The sequence below is a fragment of the Mustela nivalis genome (assembly GCF_964662115.1).
Source record: "Mustela nivalis genome assembly, chromosome: 9".
Classification (NCBI taxonomy): Eukaryota; Metazoa; Chordata; class Mammalia; order Carnivora; family Mustelidae; genus Mustela; species Mustela nivalis.
The window spans coordinates 111,823,486-111,841,554 of NC_139028.1; the positions used below are offsets into that span (position 1 = coordinate 111,823,486).

Sequence of the window (18,069 nt, forward strand, 5' to 3'; positions counted from 1 at the left end):
ATTCCAAGGAGCTCAGGCTAGGGACCAAGGAAAAGACCAAACATATTTCTTATTATGCCATAATTTTTAATGACCTTTGTGGCTAGTAACAATCTTTGCCTTAAAGCCTGTATTTTTTTTATATCAATACAGTTATGCCAGCTTTTAGTTAGTATGTGTTCTTAGTCCTAGCATATCTTTTTTAATTTTTAGAAATTATTATATAATTCACCAAAATAGATCCAAAGGTCTTATTTTATTTAAATGTTCAGGTTCAAATTTCAGATATATTTTAAAGGTTTTTCTATGTAAATTTCTCAACATATAGAAAGTACTAGAAAGACCAGTACAATGACCACCTACATATCCACAGGCTAGACTAAATACTTTGCTGTTTTGTCATATTTGCTTTATCTGCCTCTATTTTTTTTTAATCTAGGTCATGTGTTTATATAAGCCTAATATCAAGTCACTTAATAAAATTAATAATTCTTTAAAATTTTTTAATGCCAGTCCACATTTGAATTTTCCCAATTGCCTCAAATTGCTTTCACGGTTGTTTTTCACATTTTGTTGTTTTGTCCCCAACATGCCTTTCAATCTAGACAGCCTTCACACACTGTATTTCTCCTTCACAGCATGACTTTTCTTTAAGACAACTGACCACTTGTCATGTAAAATGTTCATCCTTTGAATTTACCTTTTTTTTAAGGTTTTTTTTTTTTTAAGATTTTAAGGATTGGGTTTTTTTATTATTATTTTTAAATAATCTCTCCACCCAATGTGGAACTCAACCTCACAACCCCAAGATCAAGAGTCACATACTCTGCCAACGATGCCAGCCAGGCGCCCCTGGATTTTAATTTTTTTATCTGTATGCTTTACGTGTATCTGCTATAAACCGTATTCCTTGAATCCAGTTTCTAACCCAGTAAAATGTTTATCTCTCACTTGACAAGTGTAGTCCATTTATATATATAGTGATTACCAACCAATATAGCTGGAATTCGTTTTTCTATCTTATTTGGTTATTTCTACATATCCCACATTTTTGTACGTAATTTTTCTTTTCTTTTTTTTTTTTTAATCTTTTTTTTTAAAGATTTTATTTATTTATTTGACAGACAGAGATCACAAGTAGGCAGAGAGGCAGGCAGAGAGAGAGGGGGAAGCAGGTTCCCGGCTGAGCAGAGAGCTCCATGCGGAGCTCGATCCCAGGACCCCGAGATCATGACCTGAGCCAAAGGCAGAGGCTTTAACCCACTGAGCCACCCAGGTGACCCCGTAATTTTTATTTTCAACTGAACTGGGATCTTGGTTTTGTTTTCTTGTGCTTATTTTTCCTCATTCCTTTTCTTATCTCTAATTAGCTTGGAGCTCTCCACTCTGCGTGGCTCTACCTCTTCTCTCCTTCTGCCATGTGAGACAGAGGCCTTCAGGAGACCCACCCTTAGACTTTGACCTGTGTCCCCTTCTTTTGGGAGCTTGAGAACTGGTAGGAGATCAACGGAGCTGAGACAAAAAAGAAAGAAAACTGCACCAGGAGAGAACTAGTCTATCAGCCCTGGGACACGGATGGGCTTGCGTTTACCCTGGACCAGATTGGGGCTAAGCAGGAGGGGGCTGGCATGAAGCCATGTGTAAGTCCTGTCCGGGCTTCCCACAGGTCTCCAGACAACCAGGGCTGACAGAGGAAACATTTGCAACCAGTTGGAGAAGCCTTGCCCTGTGGAGGGAAGGCCAGCTGGCCCCAGCAGAGAATTTCTGAGGAAGAAATCCAGAAGAATTTCTGAGACATGCAAGTCTCCTCAGAGAAATGGCCCCTTTGACCATCGGCCATGTCCAGCGACCTATACCAGCAGAACTCAAGGGATCAGCAAGAAAGGTCTTGCCTCATCCCCAAACCCCGCCAAGAGGGCGGCGCAGCAAGGAGGTCAGTCATGGGGGCGGCCATGCCAGGAAGGTCTGAGGTAACCGTGCCCCATGGGACCCAGCCACGGGGCAGAGCTGACTGGCTGAGGGGAGTGTGGAGCTGAGGGGACACGGGAAGAGGGGACACGGGAGGGGTGTGGGGTCCCAGAGTTGGGAGTCCACAAGCTAGCCCAAGTGGAGAGGAAGCAGGAGGGCGGGGAGTGGAAGCAACATGGCCGAGGAAAGGTGTGGAGAGCAGAGAGCAGAGGGACACAGGAGAAGATTTCACAAGATCGGCAAGAGCCTCTACTGACTTTCCTCGTGGCAGACGTTGGCTTTGGTTTGGCTTTGACTCCGCCAAACACCCACAGATCCAGCTGCAGAGTCCGAGAAGCCGAGCTGGCTCTAGTTCTAGGCCGAGGGTCCTTGCTGTCTGATGGGTCGTGTTGTGGCCCGTCAGTCAGGGCTGCGGGTCTCCCTTGCTGCTCCCCTGCCTCCCCACAACCAGAATTACCAGAATTACCCCAGCCTTGAGACAGCCAGAGCTGGGCTGACTCCTGCAGGACAAAGGCCACAGCCACAGAGACAAAGGGAGAGGACAGCGCCCAAGGCCCAGGGCGCCCGCTGGCGTGGCCAGGCCCCGAGCCCCGCTGCGCCCCCAACAGACTTGACGCCAGCCAGTTCCTGCTGCGGTTTCTCCAGTAAAGCGCTCCCTTGCTGGGCTTTATTTTATTCTGTAAAAATAAGCCTCACTATAAAACAGAATGAAACCCACAAACCCAACCGCAAAACCTCTGGCACAACCAGACCCGCTCAGTGGATAACGTCCCTGCCAATGGGTCAGGCCCTTCAACTTATTGCTTCTGCCGCTTGTTTCTTGAGAACATGACTCCAATGAGGCCCATGGCTGCCAAGCCCAGTCCTGCGATGCCGGCCGCCACAGCGACATCTCTGACCTGCAAGAGAGGGAGGGGGAGGTCACACGCTGTCGGGGATCTGAGGACGGGCGGTCCGTTCAACAAGAACACTCAGTTCCAGGAGACTCACGTGCCCCTTGGCCCACCCGACAACTCAGGAGTCAACACATACTGGCAGGGAAATGGGGAGAGGAGAGCTGGATGGGGACAGAACCCCGGGGTGGAGGCCGCTGGCCAGGGCTGTGCACGGGCCCAAGGCCAACTCGACCTACTCTGTGGGTATTTTAAGCCCCTAAATCCCCAAAGAGTGGTTGTGCAGAGGACGAGGAGATGAAGGCCGGATGGCTGAGCTCCTGGCGGCCACCAGGCAGCCCTTGTGGCCAGGGGGAGGCCGTGCAGGAACGGCTCTCGACGACTTACCATGTCACACCTGTGCCCCCCGGGGGAGCAAGGACCTCTCCTGTGTCACCTGTCTTGTTCCTCCCTGCCTCCCCCACACCCGGTTCCGCCAGGCACAAGAGTGCTCTTTACCAGTTCTCAAAGAAATGACCCAACTCGGAGTAGGAGTGACGCTCTACCTCACATTATTAGTATTTCTGACTGCATGGCTCATACCAGGAAAAAGAAGTGTTGCAAAAATAAGAGTAGAGCGTGCCTGGGTGGCTCAGTGGGTTAAGCCTCTGCCTTCTGTTCAGGTCATAATCTCAGGGTCCTGGGATCGAGTCCCGCATCAGGCTCTCTGCTCAGCAGGGAGCCTGCTTCCTCCTCTCTCTGCCTGCCTCTCTGCCTACTTGTGATCTCTCTCTGTCAAATAAATAAATAAAATCTTAAAAAAAAAAAAAAAAAGAGTAGATTTCAGGGTAAAAAGTCCTAAGTCAAATTTCACTCCCCCGGAAACCTGACAAAGAGTAAAGTAAGGCATTTGTTTTCGGTGTCATTTCAGAAGGACCCACAGAACTCTAAATTCTAAGGCAGCAGTGGGAAAAGTTGAGGATCAACCCAAATTATAATGGGATCTTCAGGGAAGGTCAGCTACTGGCAACAACAAAGAAGCTCTGGAAACGGGAAGAGGAGCTTCAGCTGGGTCCCTGGGGCCCCCTCCCCCCACCCACCCACCCAACTACAACAGAAGTTGGAAGTTGACTCCTGCAGAGGGAGAAACAGAAAACCTGGGGGCCTGGGAATTGAGAAACGCATGTGATGATGTGGCCAACATATCAAAAACAATGCTAATTGTGACTCTTGGCACTCCTACCCATCTCTGCTTCCAGAACACTACCTACCACAGAAGAGTCAGGAAGACCTTCCTGGGGGATCTGACCTGTCCAAGTGGAAACAAAAGTTACTTGGGGCACCTGGCTGGCTCAGTCAAGGGAGTGTGTGATTCTTGATCTCAAGGTCATGAGTTTACACCCTTCCTTGGGTATAGAAATTACTCAAATAAATAAATAAAACTTGAAAGAAAGAAAGAAAGAAAGAAAGAAAGAAAGAAAGAAAGAAAGAAAGAAAGAAAGAAAGAAAAGATACCAATATCAAGGATTCCCAAACAAACTACCCACCTGTATCGCCCAAGTGAAACTTAAAGTCAACAAGCCACTTGTCCCCCCGCAGTTCACTCGAAGCTTCCATTCAGCAGCAAACCCCCTTCATCATGAGCATGTCACCAAAATGTGCCAGAAAAGCCAGAAAAGGCAAAAACACAGATTCTCCCCTAGAACCTCCAGAAAAGAACAGAGCCCGGGGCACCTTGATTTTAGCCCCGTGAAACCATTTTCAGACTTCCGACCTCTAGGACTATGAGAAAATCACGTTGGGTTGTTTTTAGCCACTAAGTTTGTGGTCGCTTCAAGAAAAGAAACCCTTCCCCAGTCCCAAAAGGAAATTCATAATATACCACAACACTCGGCTGTGAGTAAAATTTACATAAACATAAAACACTGAGTAGTAACTTAATAAAAATGTATAATATGGGCGCCTGGTAGCTTGGTTGGTTAAGCGTCTGCCTTTGGCTCAGGCCATGATCCCGGGGTCCTGGGATGGAGCCCCGCATCGGGCTCCCTGCTCAGCAGGGAGACTGCTTCTCCCCTCCTCTGCCTCTTCCCCAGCTCTCTCTCTCACTCTCTCTCTCAAATAAAAAAATCTTTAGGGGCCCCCTGGGTAGCTCAGTGGGTTAAAGACCCTGACTTCGGCTCGGGTCATGATCCCAGGGTCCTGGGATCAAGCCCTGCACTAGACGCTCTGCTCAGCAGGGAGCCTGCCTCCCTTCTCTTTCTCTGCCTCCCTCTCTGCCCACTTGTGATCTCTGTCTGTCAAATGAATAAATAAAAATCTTTAAAAATAAATGAATTTTTAAAAATCTTTAAAAAGTGTACAATATAAAAATCGAGTGTGACTGGGGGAGAGGAGGGAATGATGGTTTAAGCAATTTAACCTTCACTTAGCATAAGGAGTGGTCAAAAGAGCATATCTAAATTTTTTGAATAAAATGATGGTAGTGGGGCGCCTGGGTAGTTCAGTCGGTGAAGCATCTGACTTCAGCTCAGGTCATGATCCTGGGGTCCTGGGATGGGCCCTATGTCGGGATCCCTGCTCAGCAGGGAGTCCGCTTTTCCCTCTCCCCTTGCCCCTCCCCCACTTAAGTTCTCACTCTCTTTCTCTCAAATAAATAAAATCTTTTTTTTTAAAAAAAAAGCTGGTAGTGTACACGTATTGTTTAGAAATTCAGAAATAGGTAAATGCCAAGCTAAAAGAGAAAAGAATGGTGGCCTGGTGAGATGGGGAGGAGCAAAGAGGGGATTTTTGAGAACTGGCTATCTTGGGCACCTGGGTGGCTCAGTGGTTAAGCTGCTGCCTTCGGCTCAGGTCATGATCTCAGGGTCCTGGGCCTGTTTCCCTCTCTCTCTCTCTCTCTGCCTGCCTCTCTACTTGTGATTTCTCTCTGTCAAATAAATAAATAATATCTTTACAAAAAAAAAAAAGAACTGGCTATCTTTTTTTTTTTTTTAATATTTTTATTTATTTATTTGAGAGACAGAGAGAGCATGAGAGGCGAGAAGGTCAGAGGGAGAAGCAGACTCCCCATGGAGCTGGGAGCCTGATGCGGGACTCAATCCCGGGACTCCGGGACCATGACCTGAGCCAAAGGCGGTTGCTTAACCAACTGAGCCACCCAGGTGCCCGAGAACTGGCTATCTTTACAACTTCCATGCTCGCATTACTTTGAAAATCTAAAACTTAAATTTTAAAAACTATTCCAGAAAAAAAAAAAGGACAAAGAAATAGCAGCCTGCCTCGTCAGCCCAGAAACCTGATACAAAATCTTTTTGCACCCTCCAACTTCAAATGCCAATGCCACATCTAAAAAAACTTGAAAGGTAAGAAGATGATGAGGAAACCATCCCACAGGGGAGGCAAAGACCACGGTGTTTTAGGAAGACGAGCAGGTGACTCAGAAAACATCCCAACACTTTAGTCTGTTGCCCTAATTTGCAGTCTGGCTGCAAGGTCAGTGTATCCTGCGGCCCTGTCCCCTGCTTCTTTCCCAGTCTCTGCGCCACAATGTCCTTAGGGCCCCCTTTCCAGCGCCTTCATGGTCCATCAGGTCCAGCAGCGACACTGAAGGGAACAGAACCCAGTGGAAACAGTTCAGATCAGCAAGAAACAGAGAGAAAGTTCGGCCTCTTCCTATTTCCAGCACTATCCGGGCACAGCTCTGGGGACACCAGACCCCGTGACAATGCAAATGGAGAGTCTGCTCTCATGGCCACTGTCCCCAATGAAGGCCCGATGGCCCAAATCAGCAAAACCGTACTTTTTCCCACACGAGGGCGTGAAAGACAGTCACCAACATAAATCTAGAAATCTCACCCACGAGCCAAACCAGGGGTTTAAGCAGAATCAAGAACAAGCAAAGAGAAAGATGTTTAATCATGATTTTATGCCAACAAGTCCAGTGAGGACCATGTACCCCAAATCCCAGGAATAAAAAATATGAAAATATGAACTTTGTACACAAAACTAACACCCTTACCTGACACGGTCGGCACTGCCCTTGCTCCCCTAAGCACAGAACTTGCCTAGATTGTATGCATGTGGCTGCCACAAACCCTTAATGACCATTATAGAGAAGAATTTGGAGGTCTTCACGGGCTAAAAATAAATACATCTCGGCGCTGCCCCTAAGTGGGCCCCATGGGGCTGTGTGCGGTGACAGGAAACACACCAGTGTCCCTGACATCACACGGTACCCAGAACTGAGGTTCCTAGCAGCCAGAGGCCAGGATGACAAGGTCTGGATGAAGCTACAGACCCAAGATGTGACTGTGAGTCAGTCTTTAACCTTCACAGTAGAGGTCATCAGGCGTGGCTTTGTGGCAGCCGCAGCGGTTTTGGGGGGGGGCGGTACCCACATGAAAGCTCTCGTTCCCAGCATTTTCCTTGCTAAATGATTTGTCAGAGTGGGAGAAACAGTCTGCAGATAAGGGAGGAGGAACAATGTGCCCCTGGTTCTTTACAGAACCTCATGGAGGGAGAATGCATGAGACAGCGACTTCGAACAAAAGGAACTTCGTCAAGGAAATCAACAACAGCTCGCTGTGAGCGCGCTCGGTGCGGAGGCAAAGAAACCAAACACAAGACAGGGGGCCCTGGTGAGTCTGAGAGTGCACATTTTTGCAGGGGGGGACGCACTGACTTCTCACGGGCCGGGCTGCTGGGGGAGCCTAATTACCAGAGCTCTGACCCCAAAAGGGCCGCAGGTGGGCGGCACAGGTCATAAAGCAGAATATTATGAAATACGAAAGCTGTTCTTCATTAGAAGTGCTAAGAAATCTGCCTTTTTTTTTTTTTTTTAATGTGGATAAACAGGAATTCTACGAGAATGAGCTGTTTATTCTCCGTGTTAAAGCCTCAGAATTGTTTTGGGAAAAGGAAACTTCTCATGTGCTTTCTTCACTTTGAGCAATGTTTAAGTGGGTAAAAGACAAACAGTGCTGTCCAAAACACAGGATTCTTCCCGGGCAGTGACTCACATCGTGGGTCATGGTGCACAATGGCACTGGCCCATGGGGCCGACCTGCCCGTCTCCCCACCCTCATCCCTACCCTGAGCGTGGCCTCCTCGGCCTTCTAGGTGCCCGATGCCCATCCCCCGCCGGCTGACGGAACGGTCTGGCTCCTGGGGATGGGGACAAGGCTGAGGACGCACCTGGTCACTGCGGGGGACTCCGTAGCGCAGCTCGTTCACGAAATGCTCGCAGTTCTCACAGGGCAGCGAATAGGGCAGCTCCTGCCCCACCAGCTCCTCCGCCCGCTGGACGATTTTGCTGGGAGGCAGCGGCGAGTACTTGTCGTCGTGTTTGTTATTGACCTGGTACTTGTCTCTGCCAACCACATCACACAGTAGTTCCTTCTTCACTATGGCCTTCTCGGTCAGGGTGGACATGATGCTGGCCGCACCAGCTCCCGCAACTTCGCCTAAGGATTCACAAAGAGGAAACAGAGGGATCTGTGCTGGGCAGGCCTGTAGGGGTCCTTCCACAGGCCCTTGGCACCGTCCCCAAGAGCATGAGCAGAGGGGAAGGGAAAAGGGAGCAGGGTCAGTCACAGGCTGTGTGGCTTTGGAGAAGGTGCTTGTGGTCTCTGGGCCCTGGCTTCCTAAACTGAAATGAGGAGCGGTGACGTTTCTAGAGAAGTGGACCTTCTACACCTGTGGCTCCTCTGCGGCCCTCTTGGTTATGCATATATGGGCTGAGCACCGCCTTCTCCCTGGGGGATCAGATTATGAACCTTCTGTGATTCCATCAAGGTCATACTCCCTTGACAAGTACAAAGCTGATGACTGCAGAAAAGGGGGGTGGATGAGGAGTTCCCACCCTTCTTGTAGCAGAGGGACCCAAACCCCGCAGCAACTGCTAGAGGTGGGTCCCCAGGGAGACCCGGTAGGTACACCCGGCACAGCCCTTACTGAGGCTGAAAGGCTGGAAGGGACAACCAAGTTCCAGAAATTAAACTCCCTATGGAGTACTATTCTGCCATGAAAAAAGATCTTGCCATTTGCGGCACCATGAACGGACCTACAGGGTATTATGCTCAGCGAAATACATCAGACGGAGAAAGACAAATACCGTATGATTTCACTCATATGCAGAATCTCAAAAACAGAACAAATGATCATAGAAATTAACAAAAGGCAGAAACAGAAAGAGAATGAACTGGTGGTCGGTTGCCAGAGCGGAAGGAGAGGGGAGATGGCCAAACGGGCGAGAGGAAGTGGGAGGTACAGGCTCCCAGGTACACGGGCAGAAGTAAGTCACGATGATAAAGGGCACAAGCTCGGGGAATAGAGTCAGCGGGGTTGTACTACACTGTACAGGGACCGGTGGTAGCTACATTCGCGGTGAGAACAGCATACCGTATAGACCTGTCCAGTCACGGCCCCGTACACCTGTAACTAATGGAACATTGTGTGTCAACTCCATTTCAAGTAAAAAAATAGAAAACTCAAAAGAAAGGGAGTCTAGGGTCCATCCAAGGACCAGGATGGTGGGGAGGGGAGGCTGACATCAGCACAAGACGGGGCAGCCCTCCCAAGGCAGCCAACCTACACAGCTGGGGATGATGGCAAAAGAAGTGGGCCCCAGAGAGACCCACCGTCCCTCAAAGAGCCTCTGTGGCCCTGCTGGGATGGGATCTCCAAGGCCCTTTCCCACAGGGGAGGCGTCTTGTTAGCGGGCCACCACGGGACAGCAGAAGCAACGGCAGGAAGGGCTGCTCAGATTCCAGGTCTTTCCAAAGACGACTAGCCCCCTTTGCCCTGAGTAGATTTGTGAGATTTTGGAAGAGGAGTTCGGGGGAGTTCAGACTTGCTACCAGAGGGGCGGGAGGCATTTGAGGGAGCCACTGGAGTAAAGAATAGAGCTGGTAGCATGCAGCGCTCTGAGTCTGGGGAGGGGGTCAGCCTGGGAATGGGACCAGGTGAGTTTCAGCCCCCAGGCAGGAGCACGGCAGGGCTGAGACAGGGATGGGGTAAGCAGGGTGCCTGCAGCACAAAATTTAAGGAGGCTCCAACTCTCAGGGCCAGGCCCGTACAGAGTCAATCCCTAAGAGGGAGGCTTCCTTAAGCTTTGTGCCACTCTGGTGGGAAGTTCCGTAGGGGAACTCTGGGTTTAGATTCTGCTAGGTAACCTGGATGAGCCAACACTGGCCACAGTACAGACCTGGAAGCTTCCTCTAAGTGTGATGGAAAAGGCAGGCAAGAATTTTAAGGCATGGGCGCCTGGGTGGCTCAGTGGGTTAAGCCACTGCCTTCGGCTCAGGTCATGATCTCAGGGTCCTGGGATGGAGTCCCGCATCGGGCTCTCTGCTCAGCAGGGAGCCTGCTTCCCTTCCTCTCTCTCTACCTGCTTCTCCGTCTACTTGTGATTTCTCTCTGTCAAATAAATAAATAAAATCTTTAAAAAAAAAAAAAAAAAAGAATTTTAAGGCATTTCTTCCTGACTGGTCTTGGGTGAGTTCTGTCTCAGAGCTGGTGAGAAACACCCCCACACCCTGGTCATTGCCTTTTCCTCATCCCCCAAGGAATCTGCCCTATCAGCTCGGGGTACCACGATGGGAGAAATGGCCAGGCGAGATCTGGCGCTCCGGCGTGGTTAGGTACCAATAGCAAGATGTCTTCAGGAAATGCCAAAATTGAGCACCCTGCTCCCAAGTTCGAAGCCACAGCCATTAGGCTAGATGTCCAGTTCAAAAGCATCAGCCTCTCGGACTATAAAAGAAAATATGTTGTGTTCTTCTTCTGCCCTCTTGATTTCTGCATTGTGTGCCCCATGGAGACCATTGCTGTCAGTGATTCAGAATTTAAGAAACTCAAGTGCCAAGTGGTTGCTTTGTCTGTGGATTCTCATTTCTGTCACCTGGCATGGATCGACACACCCAAGAAACAAGGAGGACTGGGACCCATGAACATTCCCCTGGTATCAGACCCCACGTGGACCCCCTCACTCAGGACTGCAGAGTCTTAAAAGCTGCTGAAGGCACCTTGTTCAGGCGCTTCTTTACTATTGATGATACAGTTTCCTTTGGCAGATGACTGAGGATGACCCCCCCCCCAATCGGCTGCTCTGTGAGTGAGACTCTGAGACTACTTCGGGCCTTCCAGTTTACTGAGAAGCCTGGGAGAAGGCCCCCGGCTAGCTGAAAGCCTGGTAATGATACCATCAAGCCTGCCACACAGAAAAGCAAAGAATAATTCTCCAAGCAGAAGCAAGCACTGGGCTGTTTTAGGACCAGGCTGCCGTGGGCGGCCAGGAAAACAAAATCTCTTGTGCACATACTGAAAACACGGGACTTTAGATCCAGTGCAGATGTGGTATGGGGCAGGACAGGCCTGTCCTGCAGGGACTGGGGTGGCCAGCCTTCCTCCCTCTGCAGGGAATGGCCTGAGCTGCGCTGTGGGGTAGATCAACTGATGTGAGAGAGCCAGTAGGGAGACACCAGTTTTGATCTTTTGTGGTTTCTGTTAAACTTGAGCAGAGGGGGAAAAAGAAAAAAAAAAGGAATTTAAAGGACAGAAGTAACATAATCCAATTCATACTTTATTTTTTTTTTAAAGATTTTATTTATTTATTTGACAGACAGAGATCACAAGTAGGCAGAGAGGCAGGCAGAGAGAGAGAGAGGGAAGCAGGCTCCCTGCTGAGCAGAGAGCCCGATCACGCTGGCTGCCCAGGGGAGGAGGGGCGGAGTACGACCCGGCAAGAGGTAGAGAGAACAGCCGCAAGCTGCAAAGCTTCGGATGGGCAAGACAGTGCAGACGGTGAGAAGTGATCAGACCTGGAGTCTCTTTTGGAGAGGGAGGCAACCCGATTTCCTGTTGCATTAGATACGGGTCGAAAAGATCAAGGATGACACCTAAATTCTGGCCTCCAGCAGTTGGACAGCATCATTCACAGGAGCCTTTCTTTCAGGGCATGTCAAGTTCAAGGCACCAATCCAACACCCACGTGGAGATGCCAAGTAGTCAAGAGGTTATACAACTCTGAAGCTGAGTGGGGAGGCCTATGCTGAGGGGGGCTTAGGAAACATCCACCAATGGAAAGTACTAGAAGCCAGGGGCCTGAGGAGATTCCCTGGGTAGAGTAAGGATGAGGGATATAGAGGAAGAGGAGGAGCACACACAGGAGACCGAGAAGGAAGGCCCCAAGTGAGAGAGGAAGAAAGACAGGCTCCCGATGAAGATCAGAGAGAGGTCACTCGTGTCAGATGCTACTGAGAAGCCAAGTCAGCCTTGACCGGAAGACCAACCTTCGGCTTTGCCAAGATATGGAGGGTCTTTTGGTAGCCTTGATAAGTGCTCCTTTGCTTATCAGTTCAGAGGGCTGGTGGAGGGACCCAAAGACAGAATGACAAGAGGAAGTGGATGATGGAAGATTTGCTCTACAGGAAATTAGCTAGAGAAGACGTGAGGTCAAGAGGCTGTTCGTTCTGGAAGTTATTACAGCAGTTTCCATGCCAGTTGGGATAACTGAGAAGAGAGGGGGACCAAGAGAATATAAGAGGTGAGGAATTTGAGGAGCAAAGGCCTCACGAAAGTCAGAGAGGGGGTCCAGGACCCACATACAGAGGTACAGAGGCTGGCTTTTTTTTTTTTTTTTTTTTTTTAAGATTTTTATTTGAGGGACGCCTGGGTGGCTCAGTTGGTTAAGCAGCTGCCTTCGGCTCAGGTCATGATCCCAGCGTCCTGGGATCCAGTCCCACATCGGGCTCCTTGCTCGGCGGAGAGCCTGCTTCTCCCTCTGCCTCTGCCTGCCATTCTGTCTGCCTGTGCTCACTCTCTCCCCTCTCTCTCTCTGATAAATAAATAAAATCTTTAAAAAAAAAAAAAAGATTTTTATTTGACAGAGAGAGAGAGAAACCACACAAGCAGGGGGAGCTACAGGCAGAGGAAGAGGGAGAAGCAAGGAGCCTGGATTCAGGGCTCAATCCCAGGGTCCCGGGATCATGACCTGAGCTAAAGGCAGATGCTTCCCCAACTGAGACACCCAGGTGCCCCCAGAGGCTGGCTTTTTAAACAAGAACAGGGGCAATTTTTTTGTATCTTAACCAAAGAAAAGGCAGCGTAGGAGGGTGCAGACCGTGGTGTGGTTCATCGGGCTGGGGAAGGTGCCACGCGCTCTGGTTCCTTCTGATTCCTCTGTATGTACAGGGGGAGGCCATCAGTTAGGGATAAAGGGGTGGGCAAAAGACAAAGAATGTTCAAGAATGTCACAGCTACCATGTCCACAGCAGCCAAACACGGGAACCAGTCAGTGTCCTTCAGCAGAAGCATGTATAACGGGCTGCGGTATTTTCATATAACAGAAAACACACAGAATGCAAGAGAACTCCTCCTACGGCTCACAGACCGAGGACTCTCCGGGGCAAGGGAGGAAGCCAGACACAAAAAAAAAAACTCAGGCTTTGCGGCTCCTCCCACACGAAGGTGTAGAACAGACAAAACTAGTTTTGTCAGAGCAGTTGTCTGTCGGGAAGAGGAGGGTAGCTGCAGAGCCATGTGGGAGCCTCGTAGTGTAGTGGAAATGTTCTAGATCTTGATCTGGGTCACTGCCACATGGATGGAAGATTTATTTTTTTAAATTCATTGACTATACACTTCACTATATTTTCACACTTTACTGTATTTATGTTATACCTCAGTTTAAGTTAAAAGTTTAAGAAAAGGGGGGCGCGTGGGTGGCTCAGTGGGTTGAGTGTCTGCCTTCGGCTCAGGTCATGATCTCAGGGTCCTGGGATTGAGCCCCGCATCGGGCTTCCTGCTCAAAAGGGAGGCTGCTTCTCCCTCTCTCTCTGCCTACTTGTGATCTCTGTCTGTCAAGTAAATAAATAAAAAATCTTTAAAAGGAAAAAAAAAGTTTAAGAAAAGGGGTGGGGGAATTCTCACAATGGTTCTCCTAGTGAAGCACTCTTAGCTTCAGTTTATAGATAAGGAAACTGAGACTAGAGAGTAGAAACTAGATTCCTCACCAAGCCCACATCCCAAAAGCCCATGCTCTCTCACGGAGTTTTACACTGAAGAGGTGAATAAGTTTAATTAAAACCCACAGTATCGGGGCACCTGGGTAGCTCAGTGGGTTAAAGCCTCTGCCTTCGGCTCAGGTCATGATCCCAGGCTCCTGGGATCGAGTCCCACATCGGGCTCTTTGCTCAGTGGGGAGCCTGCTTCCTCCTCTCTCTCTGCCTGACTCTCTGCCTACTTGTGATCTCTGTCTGTCAAATAAATAAATAACATCTTTAAAAAAAAAAAAAAACCCACAGTATTTAAAACAAGAGCCATCCCCTTGGAAGCCCACCTCAGCCCCTGTAGGGGACCCCTAGGGTTCCAAGGAGCAGAGTTTGAAAACTATTGCCCCATACCAACCTGCCTTCTTGCAGCACTCAGGAACCAGCCACCAGTCGGGGACCACCAGTCGGAGAGAGGCGGAGTTCCCTGTCACCCACAGCTGCCCCATCTCCCACTCCTCCCAGCCCCAGCACAGTGGAGGCCCTCAGTGCCCTTACTTGGCGGGGCCAGGTGGACAACGTATCCATCGCCAACGTAGATGGCCCAGTGTCTGTAGAAAGGGCGGAAGATCTCAATCAGGTCTCCAACCTTGGGCTCTGGCTGCAAAACCAAGAACAAGGCTGTTAGAGGGGGTGCGAGTGAGACCTTGGAACCAGGTGGCAGAGGCTGGGGTCCCTCGCCAGAGGCCGTCAGATTGGGAGGGTGTCTCCCCGACGTTCCCCAGCTGGCCTAGGGCCTGACCAAGAATTGGCCTATCTCTGGCCATAGTGTCCTCCTGGCTGCTTACCCGATGATGAGTGGCTGAGTGTGTGCATGTGCGTGTGCGTGTGAGTATATGAGTAAAGGACACTCCTTTCTCCTGTGCACTAGAATCACACCAACGTTTCCGACACCAGATCCGTGGTTTCTCCACACCACGCAATCTAGTCCTCGGTGGAAACGGACTGGATATCCTACAGTTTATCTCAATTCTGACATTAACTGCCCAGACCTCACACAGACCCCAGGGGTGAAGGGCTCAGTCCCACCAGACTGCCCCCCCCCACCCAAACTCAGCGGCAGCCACCCGTCCAGATTGTCCCCTGCACTTCTGACTTACTAGCTGTAAATCAGGGGCTTCCATAACCTCCTCCTCTGCTAGAATGGCTCACAGAACTCAGGAAAACAGTTTACTTAACTAGATCACCAGCTTGTTACAACAAGTACAACTCAGGAACAGCCAGAAGGCGGAGTGGCAGAGAGGCAGGGGAGGGGCACAGCCACCACGCCCTCTCCAGGGGACAGTCTCCCAGCACCTCTGTGTGTTCACCAACCCAGAAACTCCCCAACCCCTTCAGTTTTTATCAGGACTGTGTTACACAGACAGGATTGATTACGTCATTGGTCCTAATGATTTACTCACCGTCCAGCCCCGGAGATAGGGCTGAAATTTCCAGCCCTCTAATAGGTGTGTTCCTCATCACCTCATTAGCATAAACTCAAGTAGGGTGAAGAGGATTTATGATGAATAACAGAAGACCCTCATCTCTTATCGCTCGGGAAATTACAAGGCTTGTAGAAGCCCAGTGCGGGGAATTGGGGAAAAAGACCAAAACTGTATCTCTCATTACTTCCCAAGCAGTGTGTAGGATGAGTGTTGTGTTAGGGGGAAGGTAGGGAGCAGCAGCTAGAAGCCCTGTCCTGCTGAGGATCGGGGAGTACGGAGCAGAGCTGGAGAAAACCTCCAGAGGTTCAAGATCACTTCCATTCAGCATTATTGAGGCGCCAACAACAGACACTGTGCTAAGTGCTGGGCGTGCAGGGCATTCCATTTGGACCAGAATCGGGGGTGACAAGCTTCTCTGGTCTAAGCCAATCTTAAATCTCTTTACTGAGCGAGGCAACTATCCCTTTAGAAGACCTAGAGAAGGATTCCCTCTGTCCTCTGGCCAAGTCTTCAGGAGTGGGCTCTGACCTGCTTGCTCCTCGTGGCCAGACCCGTAGGGATTTGCCTACATTCCACTGCCAAGCTCCGTGGACCTGACTGAGAAAGTCCATCAAGGATGCCCTGGCGAGGACTCACCCCTGCATGGCCTGCCTTAGGATAGAAACGAAGAAAAGTGGGAAGAGCCAATCACAAACTCCACGAGGCCTATGAAGCAAGGTCAATGGCAGCGTATTTCCATTTATACAAACAGTACAACTGAAAATCTGTATTACATGTGGCAGGAAAAAACTCCTTTCACAGAAATGTTATGTATAAATCAGGTTCTCTTATGCAGTGATTGTAATTAGTCTGCCAAAAAAAAGGCACCCAAACCTTACGGAGAACCTATTTCGGAACAAGAGACAATGGTCACAATTTACGGATCCCACTTGCTTTCCAGAAAAAAAGGAAAAAATATTGTTGGTAAGAATTAGGGAGCCTTCAGAAATGCCCCAAAGGGAATTTAACTGGTGGGGGAGGAGGGTTCCTCCATGAATAAGCAAGGACATAAAGACAAGGCAGGAATCCTGCCCTGGGGAAGGCCATGGATTCAACAGGAGACAGTGTGGGCACCTGGGTGGCTCAGTTGGTGAAGCAATTGCCTTCAGCTCAAGTTGCAATCCCAGAGTCCTGGGATCGAGTCCCACATCGGGATCCCGGCTCCACAGGGAGTCTCTCTTTCCCTCTGACCTTCTTGCCTCTCATGTACTTCCTCACTGTCTCTCTCTCAAATAAATAAATAAAATCTTTAATAAAAACAAACAGGAGACAGTGTGAACATCAGTAATACAATGTCAAGGAATGAGCAGTCAGTGGTCCACAGGCCCGAGGAACTCACTGTGCTCCAGACAAATACCAGAGAAAGGTGGCCTACATGTAGAAAGTCGCCTGAAAAAAAATTTTTTTTGTATTACAATGACAAAAATATCTACAAAGAAATTCACCATAACCACCCCAAGATAATGGGGCAGCAAATGCATGGTGATGGGTAGAAGAAGCCATACCCGAAAAGCAAGTCAACGTCATATCCCATTTATGTCCTGTTCCAGAAAGGGTATCATTATAGGACAGAAAGTGATCGGTGATTGCCAGGTGCTGGGAGTGAGGTAGGGAGCGGACAACAAAGGGGCAGGAGGAAACTGGGTGGGGGAACTCAGCTTCCCCAACCGTTCTGTGTCTGATGGTGGTGACAGTTACGCAGTTGTATGTTTTGATGAAAATTCATAGAAACAAACACTAACAGAGGTCCTGGGGGGCTCAGTGGGTGGAGTGAGTGACTCATGATTTCAAAGTTGTGAGTTCTAGTCCCATGCTGGGGTAGGGATTGAAAAAAAAACAAATATAAACTTTTTTAAAATTATTTTTTAAAAAGGAAATGAACACTAAAAGGAATAAATTAGACTTAGGTTTTTTTCAACACAAATTTTTTTAATGTGTTTAAATTTTTTTTTTAAATTTTGGGGTACCTGGGTGGCTCAGTCAGCTAAGCGGCTGCCTTCAGTCAGGTCATGATCTCCAAGTCCTGGGATAGAGACCCCAGTCAGGCTCCCTGCTCCGCAGGGAGTCTGCTTCTTCCTCTCCCGCTGCCCCTCAACCCCCACTGCTCATGCTCTCTCTCACTCTCAAATAAATAAATAAAATCTTTAAAGATATTTGAGAGAGAGAGAGAAGGAGAAAGAGCACAAGCAGGGGGAGAGGGAGAAGCAGGCTCCCCACTGAGCAGGGAGCCCAATGTGGGGCTCAATCTCAGGACCCTGGGACCATGACCTGAGCCAAAGGCAGCTGCTTAACCGACTGAGCCACCCAGGGACCCCTAAAAATTTTAAAATTTTAATAGCTATCTACAGTTTGAGAGGAAAAAAGTGTTGATTTTTAAAATACACAATCAAATTGCCTGCCCCTTTCAAGGGCAAAAGTACCTATTTCCAAATATGCACAAGGTCAAAACATAATACCACTCAAGGACACTTTTTTAAAACAAAGTGACAGTGTGCCTGTGTGGCTCAGCCATGGAGCATCTATCTGCCTTTGGCTCGGGTCATGATCCCATGGTCCTGGGATTGAGCCTGGCATTGGGCTCCTTGCTCGGCAGGGAGCCTGCTTCTCCCTCTGCCTACCGCTCCCCCTGCTTGCACTCTCTCTCTCTCTATCAAATAAATAAATAAAATATTTTTTAAAAGATAAAAAATAAAAATGAAGTGAAAGAGAGTGCCTGGGTAGCTCAGATGGCTAAGTATC

At 49.1% G+C, this 18,069-nt stretch overlaps 1 protein-coding gene and 1 pseudogene across 5 annotated transcripts in view; one reads left to right on the plus strand and one right to left on the minus strand.

The window, feature by feature from the left end:
• Positions 1 to 2,578: 2,578 nt before the first annotated feature.
• LOC309873170 (phospholipase A and acyltransferase 3) overlaps positions 2,579 to 18,069 on the minus strand; it is a 28,945-nt gene continuing 13,454 nt past the window's right edge. For all 4 annotated transcript variants that reach the window (XM_082748278.1, XM_082748280.1, XM_082748279.1 and 1 more), the window contains 3 exons: positions 14,363 to 14,465; positions 8,013 to 8,281; positions 2,579 to 2,846 (listed from right to left, as the gene is read on the minus strand). In XM_082748278.1, coding sequence (XP_082604404.1) covers positions 2,745 to 2,846; positions 8,013 to 8,281; positions 14,363 to 14,465 — 474 coding nt within the window. In that variant the 3' untranslated portion in view covers positions 2,579 to 2,744. The remainder of the gene's footprint in view (positions 2,847 to 8,012; positions 8,282 to 14,362; positions 14,466 to 18,069) is intronic.
• On the plus strand, positions 10,291 to 11,279 carry LOC309841307 (peroxiredoxin-1 pseudogene; annotated as a pseudogene). Its single transcript has one exon. The product of its transcript is annotated as a peroxiredoxin-1 pseudogene (transcript).